General features: G+C 29.9%; 2 protein-coding genes and 1 long non-coding RNA gene across 4 annotated transcripts; 1 reads left to right on the plus strand and 2 right to left on the minus strand.

The window, feature by feature from the left end:
* The first annotated feature begins 1171 nt into the window (after positions 1 to 1171).
* Positions 1172 to 4215, plus strand: LOC108489291 (protein KINESIN LIGHT CHAIN-RELATED 2-like). Of its 2 annotated transcripts, none has more exons than XM_053019537.1 (3): positions 1172 to 1393; positions 1726 to 3658; positions 3800 to 4215. In XM_053019537.1, the coding sequence occupies exons 2-3, from the start codon at positions 1728 to 1730 to the stop codon at positions 4011 to 4013; spliced, it is 2145 nt and encodes a 714-aa protein (XP_052875497.1). In that variant the 5' UTR covers positions 1172 to 1393; positions 1726 to 1727; the 3' UTR covers positions 4014 to 4215. The 2 variants fall into 2 exon arrangements, with proteins under 2 accessions (XP_052875497.1, XP_017649216.1); XM_017793727.2 differs by having other exon boundaries at positions 1174 to 1393; positions 1706 to 3658.
* Positions 4216 to 5443: 1228 nt separating this feature from the next.
* LOC108489292 (carbonic anhydrase, chloroplastic-like) lies at positions 5444 to 11710 on the minus strand. The gene is made up of 10 exons (XM_053019538.1): positions 11461 to 11710; positions 10071 to 10132; positions 9329 to 9478; positions 9180 to 9228; positions 8934 to 9050; positions 8775 to 8828; positions 8251 to 8336; positions 8062 to 8167; positions 6224 to 6382; positions 5444 to 5636 (listed from the first exon to the last, which is right to left on the minus strand). The coding sequence occupies exons 1-10, from the start codon at positions 11650 to 11652 to the stop codon at positions 5595 to 5597; spliced, it is 1017 nt and encodes a 338-aa protein (XP_052875498.1). The 5' UTR covers positions 11653 to 11710; the 3' UTR covers positions 5444 to 5594.
* Positions 11711 to 12644: 934 nt separating this feature from the next.
* LOC128280911 (uncharacterized) lies at positions 12645 to 14762 on the minus strand. Its single transcript, XR_008271114.1, has 2 exons — positions 14372 to 14762; positions 12645 to 12711 (listed from the first exon to the last, which is right to left on the minus strand). It is a non-coding gene; the product is annotated as an uncharacterized LOC128280911 (long non-coding RNA).
* Positions 14763 to 20037: the final 5275 nt, after the last annotated feature.

Genomic DNA, 20037 nt, shown 5'->3' on the forward strand with positions numbered 1-20037 from the left:
TAAAATTCTTGTATTATCATCAAAGTACACAATGAGCTCATATAACACATAAGTACAATTTAGATGTTCTCATCAATCCACATTCAAAATTACTCATGACATAATCATTGTTAAAGAAAATACATCTTTGTGTATAACGTTACACTTTGATTTCCAAATATCACATCAACAATAAATTTACTAGTAGAATTAGATGGAATTATTATGCATGATATATTTACTTTTTAAAAGATAAAATGAAATCTAACTCCTAATATAGAGAATCTATGATAGTTTTATCCAATATATTCATACAATTATCATTCGAAGTTTAGGAAAATAATAATTAAAAAATGAGAAAATTATCTAAGAGTGATGTGGGCCGTTTTCATAATTGGGCCCACCAAAGGTATTAGAAAATAAAATAAATGCCGTCACTGAGAAACAACGATAATAAAGTTGGATGTGGTCCACGTGGGGTCCTACACCGCCTTGAACTTTGCAATCATTCCTTACACGTGTCGAAAGAAAAAAAAAATTAATAGTTCTATTATTACAGCATTGTCACCTCAAATTTTCCCAGCCTAAAACCTTTTACCGTTGAAAAATCGTTAAACGTGCCAATTTTTCAATTGTCTCGTTTTCTTAATTTTCTTTTCATTAAAAAAAATTGCATTGAGGTCCGAAATGAATTGTCATTTCGATTAAGATTTTGTTAATTGAAATAAAGTCCCCTCTATTTCAATTATTGGTTAATAATTTAAACATATTTTATAATGAATAAAACAAAATAAAGAGATAATTCAAAACTTAATAAAAATGTCAGATTGACTCTTAGCTTGATTAGTATGGGTATTATTATCAGTAGATTTGAGTATCCTAAAGCACATTGTATTCCTATCTATGGGTTAAGGAGAGGATAAACTCTAAGCATTATGTGAAAAAGAACAAATATAATGAGATTGTTCAACAAATAAAAATAGATTGTTTTGAAATCGGAGTGAGACTGTTTATATTATTTTCATATATTTATTTGTATGGTATAATTTAATTTAATATTTAAAGATGTTATGAATTTCTTGGGAAAAATAATAAAAATATAGGGGTGGAGAAAAGTCACCTTCCAAATTCCCCACACCAATAAATAAAATATTTACAATAATCTAAACTTTTTATATTAAATTTTTTAAAAAATCTCAATTTCTCCCTTGGTCTTTTATGCATTACAAAGCTGACAAATATATATAATATATAACCAACAATGATGCAGAAAGAAATACATGGCAGCACCCCATTTCTTCATCATCTTCTTCTTATAAAACCCACAGAGAAAATCATCTTTTAGAACTTTTTCGTTTGTAAAAAAGAAAAAAAGAATCTGGGATTTCTTCACTGAAAAGAACTACCATTAAAGGTATGAAGAATTTGATGTATTTCTCTATAAATTCTGGTTATATATATAGCTGTTTTTCTTAGTCTCGTTATATTGATCATTGAATTTGCTTTCATTAACTAAATTTAGTATTCAAGTGAAAAAAACTAGAGCTGTTTTTTTTTTATTTTTAGAACAGATTGGATGAGAAAATTTGTCTAGCTTTTTTGATATTATGGATGAATTTGACAAATGATGAAATCGGATTTTTTTTCTTGGGTTATTATGATTACGAGATTGAAATTAAGTTATGTTTAATCATAGATTTGGTGCTTTATTTTTTAATTTTCTTAGAAAAAAAATGCCTGGATTAGCTATGGATGCAAGGAATGGACAAAGTGGAGTTGTAGAACTCAACGATGGAGTTTCCACTGCTTATAAAGATAGTTTTATTGAAGAAAGATCTCCAAGAAGAGCATTGAGTCCAAAGAGTCAACACGGTTTAGCCATTGATGGGGAAATGGAAGCTTCCATTGAGCAGCTTTATCATAATGTCTATGAGATGCAGAGCTCTGAACAATCTCCATCCATGTCTAGTTATGGATCGTACATTGATGAATCGAGGATTGATTCCGAATTGCGCCATCTTGTTGGGGATTTTGGCGTTGTTGAAACGACAGAAGAGGTTGTTGCAGAGAAAAATGAAACAGAAGGTGTTTGTGACTTGGCCTCTAAGAAACAACGAAGTGAGTCTGGTGAGAAAACGATGAAGAAGAAGAAGAAGAAGAAGAAGAAGGACCAAGCTGGAGGTGTTAAGCATCGGTATCGGTTGCAATCAGATACCGAAGCATCGGCAAAATCGAGTCCAAAGAGCAAATCTTCTCAAGAGAAAAATCCATTTGAAAAGGAGAGGAATGCAAGAAAAGTAGTAAATGCAGCTTCTCCTTTGGGGAAACAAAGGAATTCTCTAGTGGACGGATCAGAAAATCCGGACCTTGGACCAGTTTTGCTCAAGCAGACAAGGGATATGATGTCTTCTGGTGAAAATCCGAAGAAGGCCCTTGAATTGGCTCTTCGAGCAACAAAATCATTCGAGAAATGCACGGATGGCAAACCAAGTCTAGACCTCGTAATGTCTTTACATATTCTTGCAGCATTATACTCCAACTTAGGCCAATACAATGAAGCAATTCCAGTTCTTGAGCGCTCGATCGAGATTCCAGTAATTGAGGATGGCCAACCTCATGCACTTGCTAAATTTGCTGGATGCATGCAGTTAGGTGATACCTATGCAATGCAGGGCCAAATCGAGAACTCAATATTGTGTTATACAGCAGGTTTGGAGATCCAAAGACAAGTTCTTGGAGAAACTGATCCTCGAGTCGGCGAGACATGTCGGTATGTGGCTGAAGCACACGTACAAGCACTGCAGTTTGATGAGGCTGAGAAGCTTTGTCAAATAGCTCTTGACATCCACGGTGAGAATGGTGCACTGGCTTCTATCGAAGAAGCTGCTGATAGAAAACTCATGGGACTCATTTGTGACTCAAAAGGAGACTATGAATCAGCCCTCGAGCACTATGTTTTAGCTAGCATGGCCATGGCAGCAAATGGCAATGAAGTGGATGTTGCTTCAATTGATTGTAGTATCGGAGATGCATATTTATCATTGGCTCGGTACGATGAGGCAGTTTTGGCTTATCAAAAAGCACTCACAGTGTATAAATCTGCAAAAGGAGAGAATCACCCAAGAGTTGCTTCGGTTTACGTTCGGTTGGCTGATTTGCACAATAAGATAGGAAAAGTAAGGGATTCCCGAACTTATTGCGAGGATGCACTCCGGATTTACGGAAAGCCAAACCCTGGAATCCCCTCTGAAGAGATTGCCAGTGGCCTCATTGACATTGCTGCTATATATCAATCGATGAATGATCTGGATCAAGCACTCAAACTACTTAAGAAGGCTTTAACCATTTTCCACGAAGCCCCGGGTCAACAAAGTACAATTGCAGGCATTGAAGCACAGATGGGAGTCATGTACTATATGATGGGGAGCTATACCGATTCCTACAATACCTTCAAAAGTTCCATTTCCAAGTTCCGAGCTAGCGGAGAAAAGAAGTCTGCCTTGTTCGGTATCGCTCTGAATCAAATGGGGCTTGCCTGCATTCAACGATACTCGATAAACGAGGCAACCGATCTGTTCGAAGAAGCAAGGAACATATTAGACAAGGAATATGGTCCATATCACCCTGATACATTAGGGGTGTACAGCAATCTAGCTGGTACCTATGACGCAATGGGAAGGTAAAATCCTTAGACTCGGTGTATAGTTTGCGGATGTTGGGTTTCAATTCTATATTTGTAACACACATTTGCAGATGTCGAGATTCAATTATAGACATTTTCTCGGGGGGTTTTTTCACATGTTTTTATTATATTTCACAGGTTGAATGATGCCATTGAAATCCTGGATTATGTTGTTGACATAAGAGAAGAGAAGCTTGGAACAGCAAATCCAGATGTTATCGACGAGAAACAAAGGTTAGGGGAGTTATTGAAGGAAGCAGGCCGGGTTCGGAGCCGAAAACCAAGATCATTAGTGACTCTTCTTGACACCAGCACTCAGATAATCAAAGATGACGGTATCAAGGTATCATAATGCTATTTTATGTAAATATAATATGTAAAGAAAAATACATTGTGGAAGAGCATATTTCAGACCAAAACCATTTATCATATAAAAAAAAAAAACAAGGTTTCAACATTCAAGAGTTGTATGATTCATCATTGGTAAGATTCCGTTGTAACATTCTTATTTGTATGTTTATCAATAAAGATATGGGTGGCATTTTGTTTTCTTACACTATTGCACCAAACTATTGATATATTTAAATCCTCTGCTTGTTTTTTTTGATATTTTCATACGCGTCATTTATATCTTACACATAATCGAAGATGAATAAGGAATATATCCTCTCAATATACGAAAAACATTTAAAAAAATATGAATATATATGTATGTATATATATTTATATTTGACATCGACTTGAATTCCGGATCACATTGAATGATTATTGGTAACAACTTATAGTTAGAATTTTGTTAAAAAGGAACCAGCAAAGATAAGTTGCCTTTGAAGACTAGGGCAGTAGTTGGTTGTGATGTTTATAGGCTGAAAATGAAAGAATTGATTGATCTGCCAATTTTGAAAGAAATTTATGATCATCCTTGCTTGGCCTTTTCCCTTTATTACAAGCAATCCAACTTAGATTGTTGCACCACACCAAAGAAAGAATAGTATATCAAGATAGACTTTTGTGAAGAATTCCTCAATTGAAAATGCTTACAAGCAACCACAAGCCTAAATCTTTAACTATAATTTACTATATAAAGTGCTTTTAAGTTTTACCTAATCTCTAGCCTAATATGAGAAAGGACAAGTCTCCCTCAAGTTGAAATGGTGGGTCAAAAATGACCCATTAAAATGCAATTCTAAAAGCATACATGCCTGTCGCATATACCTTAAACATCAACATCATAACATGTTTAACTAAATTATGTTACTCGGATTCTTTATCTTCATATTTATAAAATAGTTTGATATATTTGTAAGATTATATTGCACGAACTTTTGATCATATGTACATGTTTAGTATCGGGAAAAAGGATAGAATGACATGACGCTTCAAATATATCAAGTTTTTAAAATATTATACCTTTGATACACTATACCCAAAATTTATTTAGAATCTGAATTCGTGTTAAAAAGGTTTTGTTGCATTGTCTTGTCATTAGCTCTTCTTTATTTTCTTTCAAGTCTAGACTTGTTTATATTCGAGACGAGATTATTTTCTTTATCTAAACCTGTTTTTAGTTTAGCCCAATCTGAAAGACCGAATTTACTATTTATTTAATATGAAATATATTTATTTTACAATTAAATCCAAATAAATTTTTAATTAATAACTAATGATTCAGACCTAGCTAATCCAATCCAAGTTCGAGTTTTTCTTGTCTAAACTTTGTCAAAATCAAATCAAATTTATTAGACCGGACAAAGAAGTGTATTCTTAAAAACTACTCAAAAATTATGCTAAAGAACTTAAACTGAAACATTAGTTCTTGAAACTGTCTCATCCACAAAACTCAGTTCAGAATTCAGATTATAATGTGAGGCAGGAAAGAAAAGTAAAAAAGGTGAAGATTCAAAGCCTCATCTTTGCATGGATGATGATGTCCCTAGTAGAGCTTCCAATGGAGTATGGTGGCCACATCTTTTACCTAAAAAAATGCAGTGAATAAGGTTATTTTAAAGTTTGCTTAAATCAGTAGAGGTGCTCAGTCGGTAAGTTGGGTTTAATAATCAAATTGAATTAATCCAAGTCATAAAAACAAATTTATTTTGGATGAAATTATTCCAATTTGGTTAGTTTGGTCAAAAACTGATAATTTTATGAATCCAATCAAAATACCAGACATAAACCTTCATATATCTAATCAAAAAAGCATAAAATCTTAACCTAATAAATAACCAAAAAGGCATTCAAATGTCATATTTTAGTTATTTTAGCAATTACTTTCATTAACCAAACTGATTTTTTATCATTAATTAATTAACCGAACCGAAGTAAATTTCTACCGATTAATTCAATTAAAACCAAATAATGAACACCTCTTCAAAGGAGAATTTATAGATGGAAAGAGCCACCGCAGCCACCACCGCAGACGGCGGGCGGCAGGTGATCTCTATCATCTATATTTATTGTAATAGACGATAAAGACATGAACATAGTACATTGTAAGAAAAAGGATTGGTAGTTAAGGAACAAAGATGGTGTCAATGGTGATGGTTTGGTGTGTTTTCATACAGAGAGAGAGCTTGAAAGTTGGAACTGAAGACTCCATAGCTCGAAACTTCCTTTAACGAAGTCATAGTAACCGCCCTTGATTCCCAGGGTTTTCTTCACCAATCCATCTCTAACAAATGGATAACTCAGCAGGTTTCCAAGGGATACATTCACTGCTTCCTGAAAAACATTATTTATCAAATGCACCCCATAAATTGTTTGGCATTGCAAAATTGTTATTTTCAATTGAAAAAAAAAAAAAACAGACTGAAAATCAAACCGGTGTGACCTTCGATGACCCGTTTTCTTTTAGTCATTGAATCACTAGTTCATGGGAACGTGTTGGACCAAAAGGGCTACCAGTACCCCATTGAACCTGTATGACCTTAAACCGTTTTCTTTCGGTTCATTTAACCCCTAGTTCTTGGAAATGTACCAAACCAAAAGGGCTACCAGTTCCCATTGAACTCGTGTGATATTGAACCGTTTTTGTTTGGTTCATTGAGTCCCTATTAAATGGCACGTGTGTTAAGCTTTGCTTTCGAATGAGGAAAGAGTTAATTGCCACGTGGAAAGTTTTGGGAATATCTTTAGCACAGACTGGAGAATAGCTTTCAATTGCAGTAGATTAGATTAAAAGAAGAGAACTGGGGAAACTAATCGTATAGTATTCTCTCCCAGGGAGAAGCTAAAGTCCAAAACGATTCCTCTCTTTGTCACCCTAGCTCTTGGGAATGTGCCAGGCCGGAAATCAAAACGGCGTGACCTTTAAGTCATTGAACCGTGTTCTTTTGGTTCATTAAATCCCTAGTTCTTGGGAATGTTCTGAACCGAAAGGGCTACTAATTTCCCATTGAACCGGTTCTTTTTTCTCTTCACTTGTTTTGGAATCTATTCTATTCAATTAAACAACTTAACGGTTCCATTAGTTCCTTTACAATAAATGTGAGCAATTAAGTCCTTATTATACATTTGAAGTAATGATGTAAAATTTCAAGGTGAAAGTACCAGTAAGTATCTCCATTATAGGGACTGGATCAAATTAGTCCTACTATTACATGCATCAATTTTATCCCTCTACTATTAAAAAGAATCAAATAAGACCAAATTGTGATAGAGTTAACATTTACTGTTATAAAAATAATATGAAAAATCATTTACAGTTTAACTCCAAACAACAAATTTCATTAGCAGAACCATAAAAGAACTTTCAAAATATCAACTCTATTAGTCGTAAACGTCATTTTCTAAACAGTAAATTTCAGCTCTTGAAATTTGGACTTATTTTATTCTTTTTAATAGTATAGAGATTAAATTGACCCATTTAATAATTAATGAACTAATTTGATCCAATCTCGGGCCAACCAGGTACACTCAACAAAATTTTAAACAGTAGTACCTTTAAACGTCAAAAAAGCTTACTTGTTATATTTTAAATTGACAAAGAAAAAGTGGTCAATTTAGTCCTTTTTGTGTTTAAAATTGCTGAATTTTATATATTTTTTCTTTTCCATGTTACTATAAAACATGATATTTTTTAACATTCAAGGGCACTACTATTTAAAATTTTACAACCTTTTGCTCCAAAACTAAATATACAGATATTTAATTGCAAAGTTTAAGAGTATAGGGACTAATTTGCTCTTCAGCCTACAGTACAGGGACACGTCAAGAGTTTAACTCTTCTATTCACTTAAAGAAACTGAGATTTCCATTTCCATAGTAGAGGTTGTAATCAAACAAGATTACTAATGTCGAGATTAGAATCTCATATCTATCCAAAACCACTTCTTTAAAGATAACTATATGGACCAACTAGACTAAATTGAGAGTTTGAAACTGAAATTTAAGGTGTTTACCTTCTCGCAGTGTGTACATTGGACTCCCAAAGGCTCACCACCATGTTCAGCTAGCACCTTGGCCTTAGCAGGGATTCCAATCTTAACCCAATCCTCTATGAAATCACTGCAAAATCTCAATCAAATTAGACTAGTTTTTTCCTCATAAAATATATCGGTTTTTTACGAAAAAACAATATAAGGCTTTACGTTGAGTTGTTTCCATCTAATGGGAAAGACATAAGCCCCTTGATTCCACCACAGGCACTGTGTCCAATCACCACAATTTCTTGTACCTGTATAAAAGATATTAACACTTTCATTTGCATGAGATTGCTAAGAATAAAGTACGGATGGTGCAGTAATCAAACCGAGTCGAAGTCAAATAATGACTGAGTTCGAGTTCGAGTTCGCTCGAGCTTAGCTTGAAATAAAATTGAAGTACTCAAACTTCGCTCAATTAAAGTTATTTACATGATTTAAATACTCAACCTACTCAAGTCAAGTAATAAGATATTCGAATTCGACTTGCTCAATAGCTCAAGCTGCTTGAGCTCGACACAAGAATGACTGATTTGGATTCGAGCTTTTTTAAGCTAAATTCAAATAGGTTGCAAGCACAAGTGTCACATACATTCCTAATTATAGATACGAACACTAAACCTGAAGTCTATTATTTTTAACCCAAATATCTAAACAAGAACGAGTTTGAACCTCCACATAGAATACTTCACCTTGAGATGCAAAACTGCATATTCAATAGCAGATCCAATGCCAGCATATTTAATCTGCCATATAACATAGACAAAAAGGTCAATAACATGATTCTAATACATCCATGAACTGAAAATTCAGATAGAATAGCAGCTAAGCATATTGAGTCTAAAAGGAACCTGGTCATATGGTGGCACCATGTTAGCAACATTACGGACCACAAAAGCTTCACCAGGTTGCATGTCCAGCACATGAGATGGGCAGACCCTAGAGTCCGAGCAGGCAACAATCATATACTGCAAACATTTATTCAAACACTTAGTGTGCTATATTTTGTTAAATTGAATAACAAATTATCCCAAAAGGTTAAATCCATTGGAACTCGAAAACTGGGACACCATATATGTTATACTGGATATATGTACCTTAGGGCTTTGACCCTTGGCAAGCTCACCATACAGAGCAGGATTCTTTCTGCAAAAAGAAGGAACAAAAGAAAGAAAAATGGTGAGGTATTTACAAAATAAATAAATAAATAAAGTGAAAAGAAAAAACGCGGGGGAAGAGAAATTACTCATATTTTTCTTTCTTGAAGTAAACGAAGCCTTCTTTCAGTCTCTCAACAGAAGAGTCAGATGGTTTGCCATCAGCTGATGTTGTGTTTAACTCTGCTGTTATTTGATCTACCCTTGCAGCTGCTTCAGCTTTCAGTTCTCCTTTCTCACTACATTCAATCAACAATTACATAATTAAAATTTTAACAAGCAGGGTGATAGGTGCCAGGCTACCACCTCAAAGCTATGTGTTGGGCTCGGCTCAACATTTAAGATACTTTTGTAATATTTTTTTATTTTTCTTTTTTATATATTATTTAATTTATATCACATAAAATTAAATATATAATAGGGACAAGTTTAATGGAGTTGAAATTGAATTATAAATTTTTTAAGTGATTAAAATATAATTTTATAATTTATTAATTTCTAATTTCATCATTTTCGAATGAACTAAATGAAATTTTAGAGGGTCAAACTTTCACCCTTTTAAAATTGCCCTAATATAATACTATATAAGCTTAAATAGAAAATTTTAATAAAAATTATCTAAAATATTAAATTAAAAATAATATTAACGAGCTTAAAACTAATTTAAGTTAATAATTTATAAATATAAATGAATTTAAGAAAAATTTTAAATTTATATATTAAAATCGAACTTAATCAAACATAAAAATATATTAATATCATATATAAATCCAATTTAATTTTAGATTTGATGGAATAAGTTATAAAATTATCAAGGTAAGGATGATATACCTGAGAAGTTTCTTGAGAGCTTCAATGGCTTCGTCGTAGGACTTGTTTCCCATCTCTTCTCTCTGTCAAATTTTAAACTCCAATCAATATTTTCACACCATTCTTTCTTTTTAAAAACTTATTTATTACTTATCGATTGAGTTTTAGCTCGATTAATATAAGCATTGTTACTAATGTAAGAAAATTTGGGTTCAAGAATACTAAAGCGTATTATCCTTCTATTTATGGGTTAGGGAAATACTATGAATAGTTCTAGACATTAAGCAAAAAAAAAAAAACAAATATATCAGAACCTATAATGAAATTGTTAAAAAACCTATTTATTACTTGTCACCTTCCTCAATAAAAATAGTTTTCTCGATTTATAAAAGAAAAAAAAGTGTTAATTTATATTATAATTATACTTTAATTCAAATTGGAAAATGATTTAAAGATTTTTTTTTTGCAAACTAATAATAATTTATAATGTCATGTTATAATTTGGGCAAATTAAAAGAAAAGATTAAAGGAGCAAAATAATGGTATTAAATACATTTTAAAAATATCGAAATAATATTCGTATTTTATAGAATATAAAAATTTAAAACCCCAATGTTATAAGTTTTTGAAATATCATAATAATATCACTTATAGTAAATTGATGTTTGAACTATATCCAATTTCTAAATTGATCCTTTTAATATCATTAAATAAGAAAATGTATGCCATGTGGCATGTTATTATTGGACGTTATACATTTTTTAGATAAATTAAAATAATTTATAATTTATGTACTATTTTATCAAAAATAAGAGAAAATTATGAGAATTGGGATATAATTCAAATTCAATTTACTAAAACTTATTTTATTTTGTGTTTTTAAATAATGATTTGTTTTTGGTTAAATTCTTGTTTTGGCCCTCTACTATACTCATGTTTGGGCTTTAGTGCATATAGCCTATTTACGATGTTATTAATGAGTCCAGATAGTTAACATCATTGACTTTTATCACGTAATTAAATATTTCACTTTTATAATGCCTCATCATGTTAACATGAATTTTTTGTGTTCAAAAAGGTGAATTAATTACGCAAGCATTTTTACTTGAATAGTTTAACAATTTTGATTATTTAATCATATTATAAGAGTAGAAGAACTAAATCAAGCCAAATTAAAGTTTAGTTACTAAATTTCAAATCCGATTATGATAAGGGATCAAAATCAAATTTAACCTTTTTTATTTTACAAGAAACAACTTAACGTGGGAAAAGAAAACTTTTCACTTCTTTTTTTTTTTTTTTCTCTGTTGCTGCATTTTCAACGAAATCACTTAATCAAACACAAAGAATTCATTAATGCAAAATCATAGATATATTATTAATTATTTTAAAAGAAGAAAAAAATGTATACCGGGGTGAGCAAAGGAACAGGGGCAGCGAAAACCGGGCGGTCTTGGATAAGAGTCGGAGGAGAAGGAGAAGAGTTAAGGCTAGCGACGACCGAAGGCCGCAATGTAGGTCGTCGACGAGCGGAAAAAGAGGAGGTGGTGGTGGAGGAAGAAGAGGAGGTAAGGCACCAACCGTTGATGGAAGCCGTCGACATTGCCACGCAAAATGATGGATACAATTTACTTGGAAATATATATTATAATTTTCATCACATATAAAATTCTTCAATGTCTTCAAAACCGATAATGAAAGCGAAAGGTTGGTGAATGAGAGCTTCTACTTGTTGTAGATTAGGTTTGAACGTTGGAGATTCAATTTTTCATTTTTCTTTTTTGAAAAAATAATAATAATAAAGTTTGTTCATCCATCGATTTTTTATATTTTTATTTGTTTTTGTGCATGTTTGGGACTTGCATGCAACGACCTTTCTCCACTTATTGCATCTAACTGCAATAACATTTATATTTATTACTTCATTGGGTTGGTTTACGAGTTAAATAAATATTATTTGAGGTATTTTTATTATTTATATTATATATTAAATTTATATAAATAAATATTTATATTTATATATGAGTTAATTAGATATTAATTTAATTAGAAAATGATTAAAATATCTTCTCCTTTTAAATAATATTTTTTTATTTTCTTTTAACATTCGTTACTTTTCTCTCAATTTTTTTTATTCTCTCATATACTCTCTAAAATTTTTACAAAATAAGTTCAATCTTTCGATCTGTTCAAGTGAGTCTCCTTAATTTGGTAAACTTTTATTTTATTTTCAAGCTTTATTGATTAATTTCTAGAAAATTAAGAGTGTAACTTTTCTTGTAATAGATTAGGATTTTAAGCAAGTTTTAGTTTTTATTTATTGAATGATTTTGGACTTTGATTTTGTATAAGATTCCTAACTTCGTATTTGGATAATAATTTGGGTAATAATTTTAGAAGTTGATTAATACAAATCATCAAAGAAATTAAGATCGATTGTATTTATAATATTGAAATTCTTGAATAGTAATCGAAATTTAGCATTTTATTTAGACTTTTTTTTTTTGCTAGTATGATTATGGTGAATCTTGTAATTGAAAATTTGATATATTGCATTTTCATGACAAAAAAAAAAAAAAACACATACACACTTTGTTTTTATTTAGACCTGGGTTTAAGTGCGCTGAAGTGCATTATCCTCCTATTCATGAGTCGGATAGTTCTAAATATTATATCAAAATAAACAGATATGGTCGAACTTATAATAATATTGTTTTAAAAAATCACTAGTGAAAATTAAAAGATCATCACATGCTTATTAAAAACTATTTTTATATTTTTTTATATATCCTACAGATATATGTTATTTAACTATTTGTGAAATATAAAAAAGTTCACGCAGATAATTTCTTTTATTTTTTTTTTCATTTTTCAACCACACATTTTTCATTTGATGATAATGAATACTAGAACAATGCACCAAATCCATGGATTCAAACCATACAATATCCTCCCACAACTTTTCTTTATAACCCATTTTTCTTTTGTTGCTAATTTATTTTTATTTTTTAAAAGAAATGGTTGATGGAAGTCATAGGTGAATGTATAAATGGAACATTAATGACCCACATTAATTTCATTCATGATATAAACACCATAAACCACATTGATGTTATGATATTTATTTGTTACAATATTCTATCTCCATAATAAAAAAATTAAATTTAATAAAGAAAAAAGCAAAACATGTATGGATATAAAAAGAGGTTGGGATAATGATCATGGGAAGAAAAAAAAAACAAAAGCAATGGTGGAAGAGAAAAGGAGATGATGGGTGAATATGGGTAGTTTCATGGAGATAAGGCCCTATCTCTAAGACATGGCTCACCTGCTGTTTTTCTGAGATTTTGTTTTGAATTTTTTTGTCTCCTTTCTAGCTATGGTATATGCTAGGTTTTGGTTTTCAAATACTGGGATTCAAATTTTAAATAAGAAAGATAAATTTCAAAATTATATATGAATTTTGATTTAATGTGTAATTCTATACATGAATTTTGATTTTGTAAAATTTAATACATAATTTTTATTTGATCAAATTTTCACAAATTATTAACATAATTATTGATATAACATTATTTTATGTTTATATATTGCATACACAAATAATTATAATTATCCAATATAAAAATAATTTGATGTATTTATTTCTTCAAATGTTTATGATTGAGTTAAAATTAAAGTTTCATGTATACGTTTGAACCACAATCAAAATTTCATGAGCATAATTGCTCCAAATTAAAGTCCATATATCAAATTGTATATTAAATCAATGAGATCAATCTTTTTATTTTATAAAAATAAAAATGAAACCTAAAAAATAAAAGAGTTTCAATCTTTCGAGTTTTGGAATTCAAACTTAAGACTTTATGAATACTAAAGTAATTGACATCATAAACTTTTTTCTTCAATAGAAATATACCCGCACCACATACACACTACAACCAAAAGGTAGGAACTGCCGAGCTACCCAAATAAAAAGCTAAACACTTTGCTTTTCTGGATAGTCGAATTCTAATAAATTCAACTAATGAATAACCCTTAATCATTATGCCGATCATATAAATTCAATGACATAAACCTTGAATGTCAATAAGATTTTTACCACAATTCCTCACCTAAACCTTATGGTGTATGGAAGAAAAGTAAACATGAAGTCTCAAACTTCTGCATCTTTTGAATTAGATATCAAGTAAGGGTGCATTTTATCTAATAACTTTTTTCAAAATGCTTCTATCAATTGATAATTTCGATAATCTAATAATTTTCTCAAAATGTTTGATTTACTAAATATAAAGTAAATAATATGATAATTTCGAACTCACCTTCTTCCTTCAAGGCTAAATTATCGACCATCTGAGCCGATACCAACGACCAAACACATCCTCAGATATATTGGGAAATTTTTCCATCATTTCTTGTTTCTGCAATGAAAAAAATTGGATCAAACAATCTTCTCCCTTTTCTACAGATCTTCAAATTTGTGGTCATTTTCCCTTGAATGAAGATTGGTTGGCGTTCTTGAGTGAGAAAAATGGAGGGTCGTTTGCTATTTGAAACTTAGATGTTAAAATTTATCATATCATATGGTCTTCCTAATAGTGTCAACATTTTTAAGCAATGAAAAAGATTGTGCAACATCATTGATGTCATCTTTCTACGTATAATCAAACCGTTTGGGAGAAAATTTATCTTGGGAAGTTAGTGTGAAATTTAACCGGTAATTGTTTGGTTTGTTAATTCTTTGTATATAAATTAATGAACTGTTGATTTCTACGTTAATAATTCAATGATAAGATTTAATAATATTATTTAATTGGATTAATTTTTAATTTTATAAAATACAATGAAGAAATTATGATAAATTAAAATAAAAAATTAACTTCACAATTTTTATAAAATCAAAAGATAAAAATTCAAAATTGAACCTAAAAAACCTCTTGTATAACTTGTGGTCGTATTATCATCAAGAAGGATCCAAAAGTCTTTCACTTTAATTATTAATTAAATATTATATTATGCTTAAATTTAATTATAAAAATATAAATATTAATAATATTTTAAATTTTTAAATAAAAAGAAAATAATGTTGTCATATGTAAGCTAATAATGTTGTCATGTTATTGACATTCCCTTGGGGGCAATAGAAGACTACAAAACTATGATACCCAAGTTGCTTCATTTTACATAGTTACACGAGGAAAGTTGTTTAAAACTCAACACCTTCGTCCCCTTCTCTTTTTGTTACCACAATCTCGTAAAATTATAAAAAATTATAAAACGATCATTCAATTATTTAATTTTTTTTAATCATTAATTGACTAATGTAAAAATAGGAATACTCAAAAATTCAAGATAATTAGGTGACAAAAAAAGACAATTTTAAATAGTTGAGTGACCAAAAAAGAAATTTATTAATAGTTGATGACCATTTTGTAACTTTTCATTGTTGGATAATAAAAAAGAAAAAAAAACCATAATTTGGTGACTACTAAAGCTTTTACGTTATAAAATAAGATCCTCATATAGGTTTTAAAATCAAATGATTTTTTATCTTCATCAAATGTTAGTGCTACTATCATGGTTGATAGTATTGATCTATATAATCGGTACGTATCTTTTCATATTTAAATCGAAATCAAAATAATTTTGGTTATAATTAATAATTAATTTTGGTGTGTTTCGACTATTTTAATGTGTTTAGGTCATTTTAACGAATATTGATATGTATTATTACGTACTAACTCAGTATCGATTGGAATGAGATTTTAATATGTTCAACCAATTTTTAATATTTTTATCTTAATCATTTTAATTTTTAATAATTACATCTAAAAATACTTCAATTAAAATTATTGAATCTGATTAGTAATTTTATATTTAAATAATTTAAAATAATATATATTTTATCAAAAATTAAATTATAAATATTTATATGACGAACTTTTTTAAATATTAATAAATCTTAATTTATAAATAAAAAATAATACATTTCAACGCATTTAAACTCACATCTAACATCAACTATTCATTTAATAAGTCTAAAATTATTCTGTTCCTATTAAGTCGCTCTACAATTTTAACACAGTGTATATATTTTCCCACGTACATAAATTAAATTTAGAAAAAATTAAATCAAGTAGGATGAAACGACGACGTTCCATTCCCTAAAAAAAACATAAAGTTGGGTAAAAAATTAACGCGATAACTTTTGGGGGAAAATGGGTTATTTTGGAGTGGATTTAGAAATTAGAACCCTAAATCAATGAATCAGTACCAAATTGCAAATTTGGGGGGGGGGGTAAATTTGTTGGTCATGATTTTACGGTGTTGGGGAAAATTAGGCAATTTCTGAGCTTCAATAATGGTTAAATCCAAGTCACCCTAATGGTAAATCACCTGCTTCGACAATTCTTCCGCCATTTTCAAGCAGCTCACCGTAAAAAAAGAAAGAAAGAAAAAAACACCAAAATCATAGAGAAGAACAGAAGACAAAAGGAAAGGTCCTGGAAACTGTGGGCGACGATGGGGGATTTGGGTTGATTTCAATGAATTAAAAAATTGGTTGACCTAGGTTTTAGCTTTCACGAAGTCGATGAACATGAAAAATGGCAACCATGCAAGGCTGCAACTCCAGTTACAGAGAGGACAACAAAGCTACGCTAAAGGCTTCTATTCTCAATAGAATAGGAATATTAGCCCTATGAGTCCTTAAACAGTAACCAATTTAAAATAATGTAAAATAAAATTTGATAGAATTACTCCCTTTAATTTTCTTTTCTTTTCTTTTTTAAAATAGAGAGAACACTTACCATTTATCGCAAAATTGGCTAACAAATTAGGACCAATAATGTCATTTATTACAACAATTTAGAAATAAAACAAAATAAAATTATAAAATCAAGTGGAGGGGAAAACTATATCATTGAATGAATTGACAGAAGTTGATGAAGTTTTTTGCACCGGAACTATTACGGGAGTTGTTTTTATGGGGAGTGTTACATACATATATATACATTTACCATAAATCATTACAAGCATATGAAATCAATAATTTTTTTTTATAGAAGCACACTATACATTATTACAAACATTGATAATAACACAAGGAATCAAATGGAGTATGCTATGGCGTGACAAAATGCAATAATAGTTACAATGGCACATGCTTTTTCTAATATTTCTGAAGTTTGGATAGAAATTGGTTTGATATACAAAGCTAATAAAAAAAGATTGAATGTAAGTAGGAGGAGAAAGGTAAGCAAAATTAAGGAAACATTAAGTTGATTATGATCCGTTTGAGCATATTGGAAAAACATGATTATGAGATATAATAATTTTACAAATTTTATATTTCTTAATTTTATAATTTTCTTACGATTTTATAAAATTTTACAATTTTTGTTATATTTTATAATTATTATAAAATGTTACAAATTTTTTAATTTTATAATTTTTAATAACTTTTAAATATTTTATTAAAATTTAATAATTTTTATAACTTTTATTTATTTTATTTTTTACTATTTTTATCACATGTCGACCGTGATTGTAACACATGATAGTTTTAACCGAAAAAATTAAAGACAATTAACTTTAATTGTCAACCATTAAAATTAACAATCAAAGAATTTTTAATACATTTTGATAGTTCTGAGTGAAAAAAAAATAACTTTTACGCAGTAAAACTTCTCTTTAACCAATCAAAATATTTTATTAATAAGAGGTCAGCTGAGGACCACGAATATAATAAACATGTAATAGACATACTAACCACTATATCAAACCCAAAAATAGAAACAGCTGAGCAGAGACATGAGACAAGCACCTCAAAATACAACACAAACCCTGCAACATAGGATATGAGATCAAATATTTAACCGATATCATATATATTTAAAAATTCTTTAATTAACTTAATTTTATAATTTATTTGTTTAGTCCTAAAATTTTTAAAAAATATATAGTTTAACATTTTTATATAATTTTAAACAATTTTAATAAATTTAGATATTTTCTATTTTTTATAAATATTTAGATATTCAACTTTAACTTAAAAATCAAATTAAGTATTTGAGTTTATGCAAAAAAAATTAAATAACTCAAAATTCAAAAAAAAAAATATTTTTTCAAACTCAATTGAGCTTTACTTAATCTTAAGTAGATATTAGTAAAACTCAATTTGACTTGAAAATATCGAAAAAAATTTGAATTTCGAGTTAAACAAATTGAGTTATTCAAATTAATTTAGCTATTCGAGTCAACTCGATTTTTTTCGAATTTCGAGTTCGAATCGAGTTTATTTTTTAAATTTGAATAATTCGAATCAACCGAATACCAAACTTTTTTTTTACATTTTTACCCCAAACTTTTTTACTTTCCCCCAATACTTTTACTCCTTCCCACTTTCTCCCTAAAACTTTTACTCCCCTCCCATCTCAATCCGCATCTACCCCGAACCCATTTTCTGTAACGCCCCAATTTTCGGGAATTCTGTGAATGTTGGCAAAATTTCATGCTTTAATTTTTATCATTTGTGAGTGAAATTACGAAATAGGACCTATGTGAAAATGTTTGAAAATGCTATAGGCTAAATTGAAGTGACCAAATAAATAGGAGTGCAAAATAGGAGGATTTGCATGACAAACCTCCCATTTTACATGAAGTGGCCAGCCATCATGTTATTGTAGACAAAATGTACACTTGATATCCATAATTTATGGTACAAATTGATACAAATTGATAATAGGTTAGGTAAATGTTCCATGATAATGGGTTAGGTAAATGTTTCATGATAATGGGTTAGGTAAATGTTTCATGATAAGAATTTCATGTCTTTTGTATTAAAGAATTAAATGGATGAAATATGAAGTTTTATTAAAAGAAAAAGGGGTGAAAAGAACAAAGTTTTGTCCATCTTTGTTCATCATAGCTGAAAGTTAGAGAAGAGAAAGGAAAGGAGAAAGCTCTTGAGTGTTCGGTCACTTGGGGAAGAAAATTGAAGGTAAGTTCATGGTAGTTGGCTTCTATCTTGATATTCATGAGTTCTTCTTGATTCTACCTTAACTCTTGAAGCATATTTTGGTTTTTAGTTGTGTTGTGACATTTAGTCATGAATTAAAATGAAGGAAATGGTTGTTGTTTCATGTTCTTTTGATGAAAAAAATGGAAGATAGGTGAAGTTGAGCCAAACAAATGAGCATGCATGTGCCTTAGATGTTAAAGGGAAAAATCGGCTAACATGTTGTGCTTTAAAATGATGAAATGGAGATTATACTTAAGTAAAATCATAGATATGTGATGATTGATTGGTGATATACATGTTTAAATAACAAGCATGCAAGTTAGGTGTGAAAGAGTGATTTGGTAATAAATCTGCTTGGGACAGCAGCAGTAATGTGACTTTGGAAAATCACCATAAATTGTGGGAGATGAGTTAGAAGTTGCATAAATTATGTAATTAAAGCTTAATGAGTCTAGTTTCAAATGGAATAAACGAGAACATATTTTGAATTCTGTACAATGAGAAATTTGATTCGTATTGAAGAGTGGTCAGATTAGTCAAACAGTGAAACATGGGAAACTTTAAGAAAAATCTGGTATTTATTGGCCATACCAAAAATTCTGAAAATTTTATGGATAGAAGATATATGAGTCTATTTTCAGGGAAAATTAACGGAACTTGATTTGGAGTTTCGTAGCTCCAGTTATAAATAATTTAGTGACTATTGCTCAGGAAGACAGCTTGCAGTGAAATTATGATTATGTGGTAAACATTGACAAAAATTTGTTAATGAGTTGCTTATTGATTTCTTATAAGCTTACTATGATCTGTAGGTGTGGTTGGCCGAATATTGTAAGGGGTTAATACGTAGTTTGTATTTGAATAGTTAGATTAGCGTGTTAGTAATCCAATTGTAGGCGGTTCGTGTGTGGATCTAAATCAAGATATCGTCGCAAGCAGTGTGTAACTAACACCCTCTTTCTTAGT

This window comes from Gossypium arboreum, chromosome 9, assembly GCF_025698485.1.
Source record: "Gossypium arboreum isolate Shixiya-1 chromosome 9, ASM2569848v2, whole genome shotgun sequence".
In the NCBI taxonomy this organism is placed as follows: domain Eukaryota; kingdom Viridiplantae; phylum Streptophyta; class Magnoliopsida; order Malvales; family Malvaceae; genus Gossypium; species Gossypium arboreum.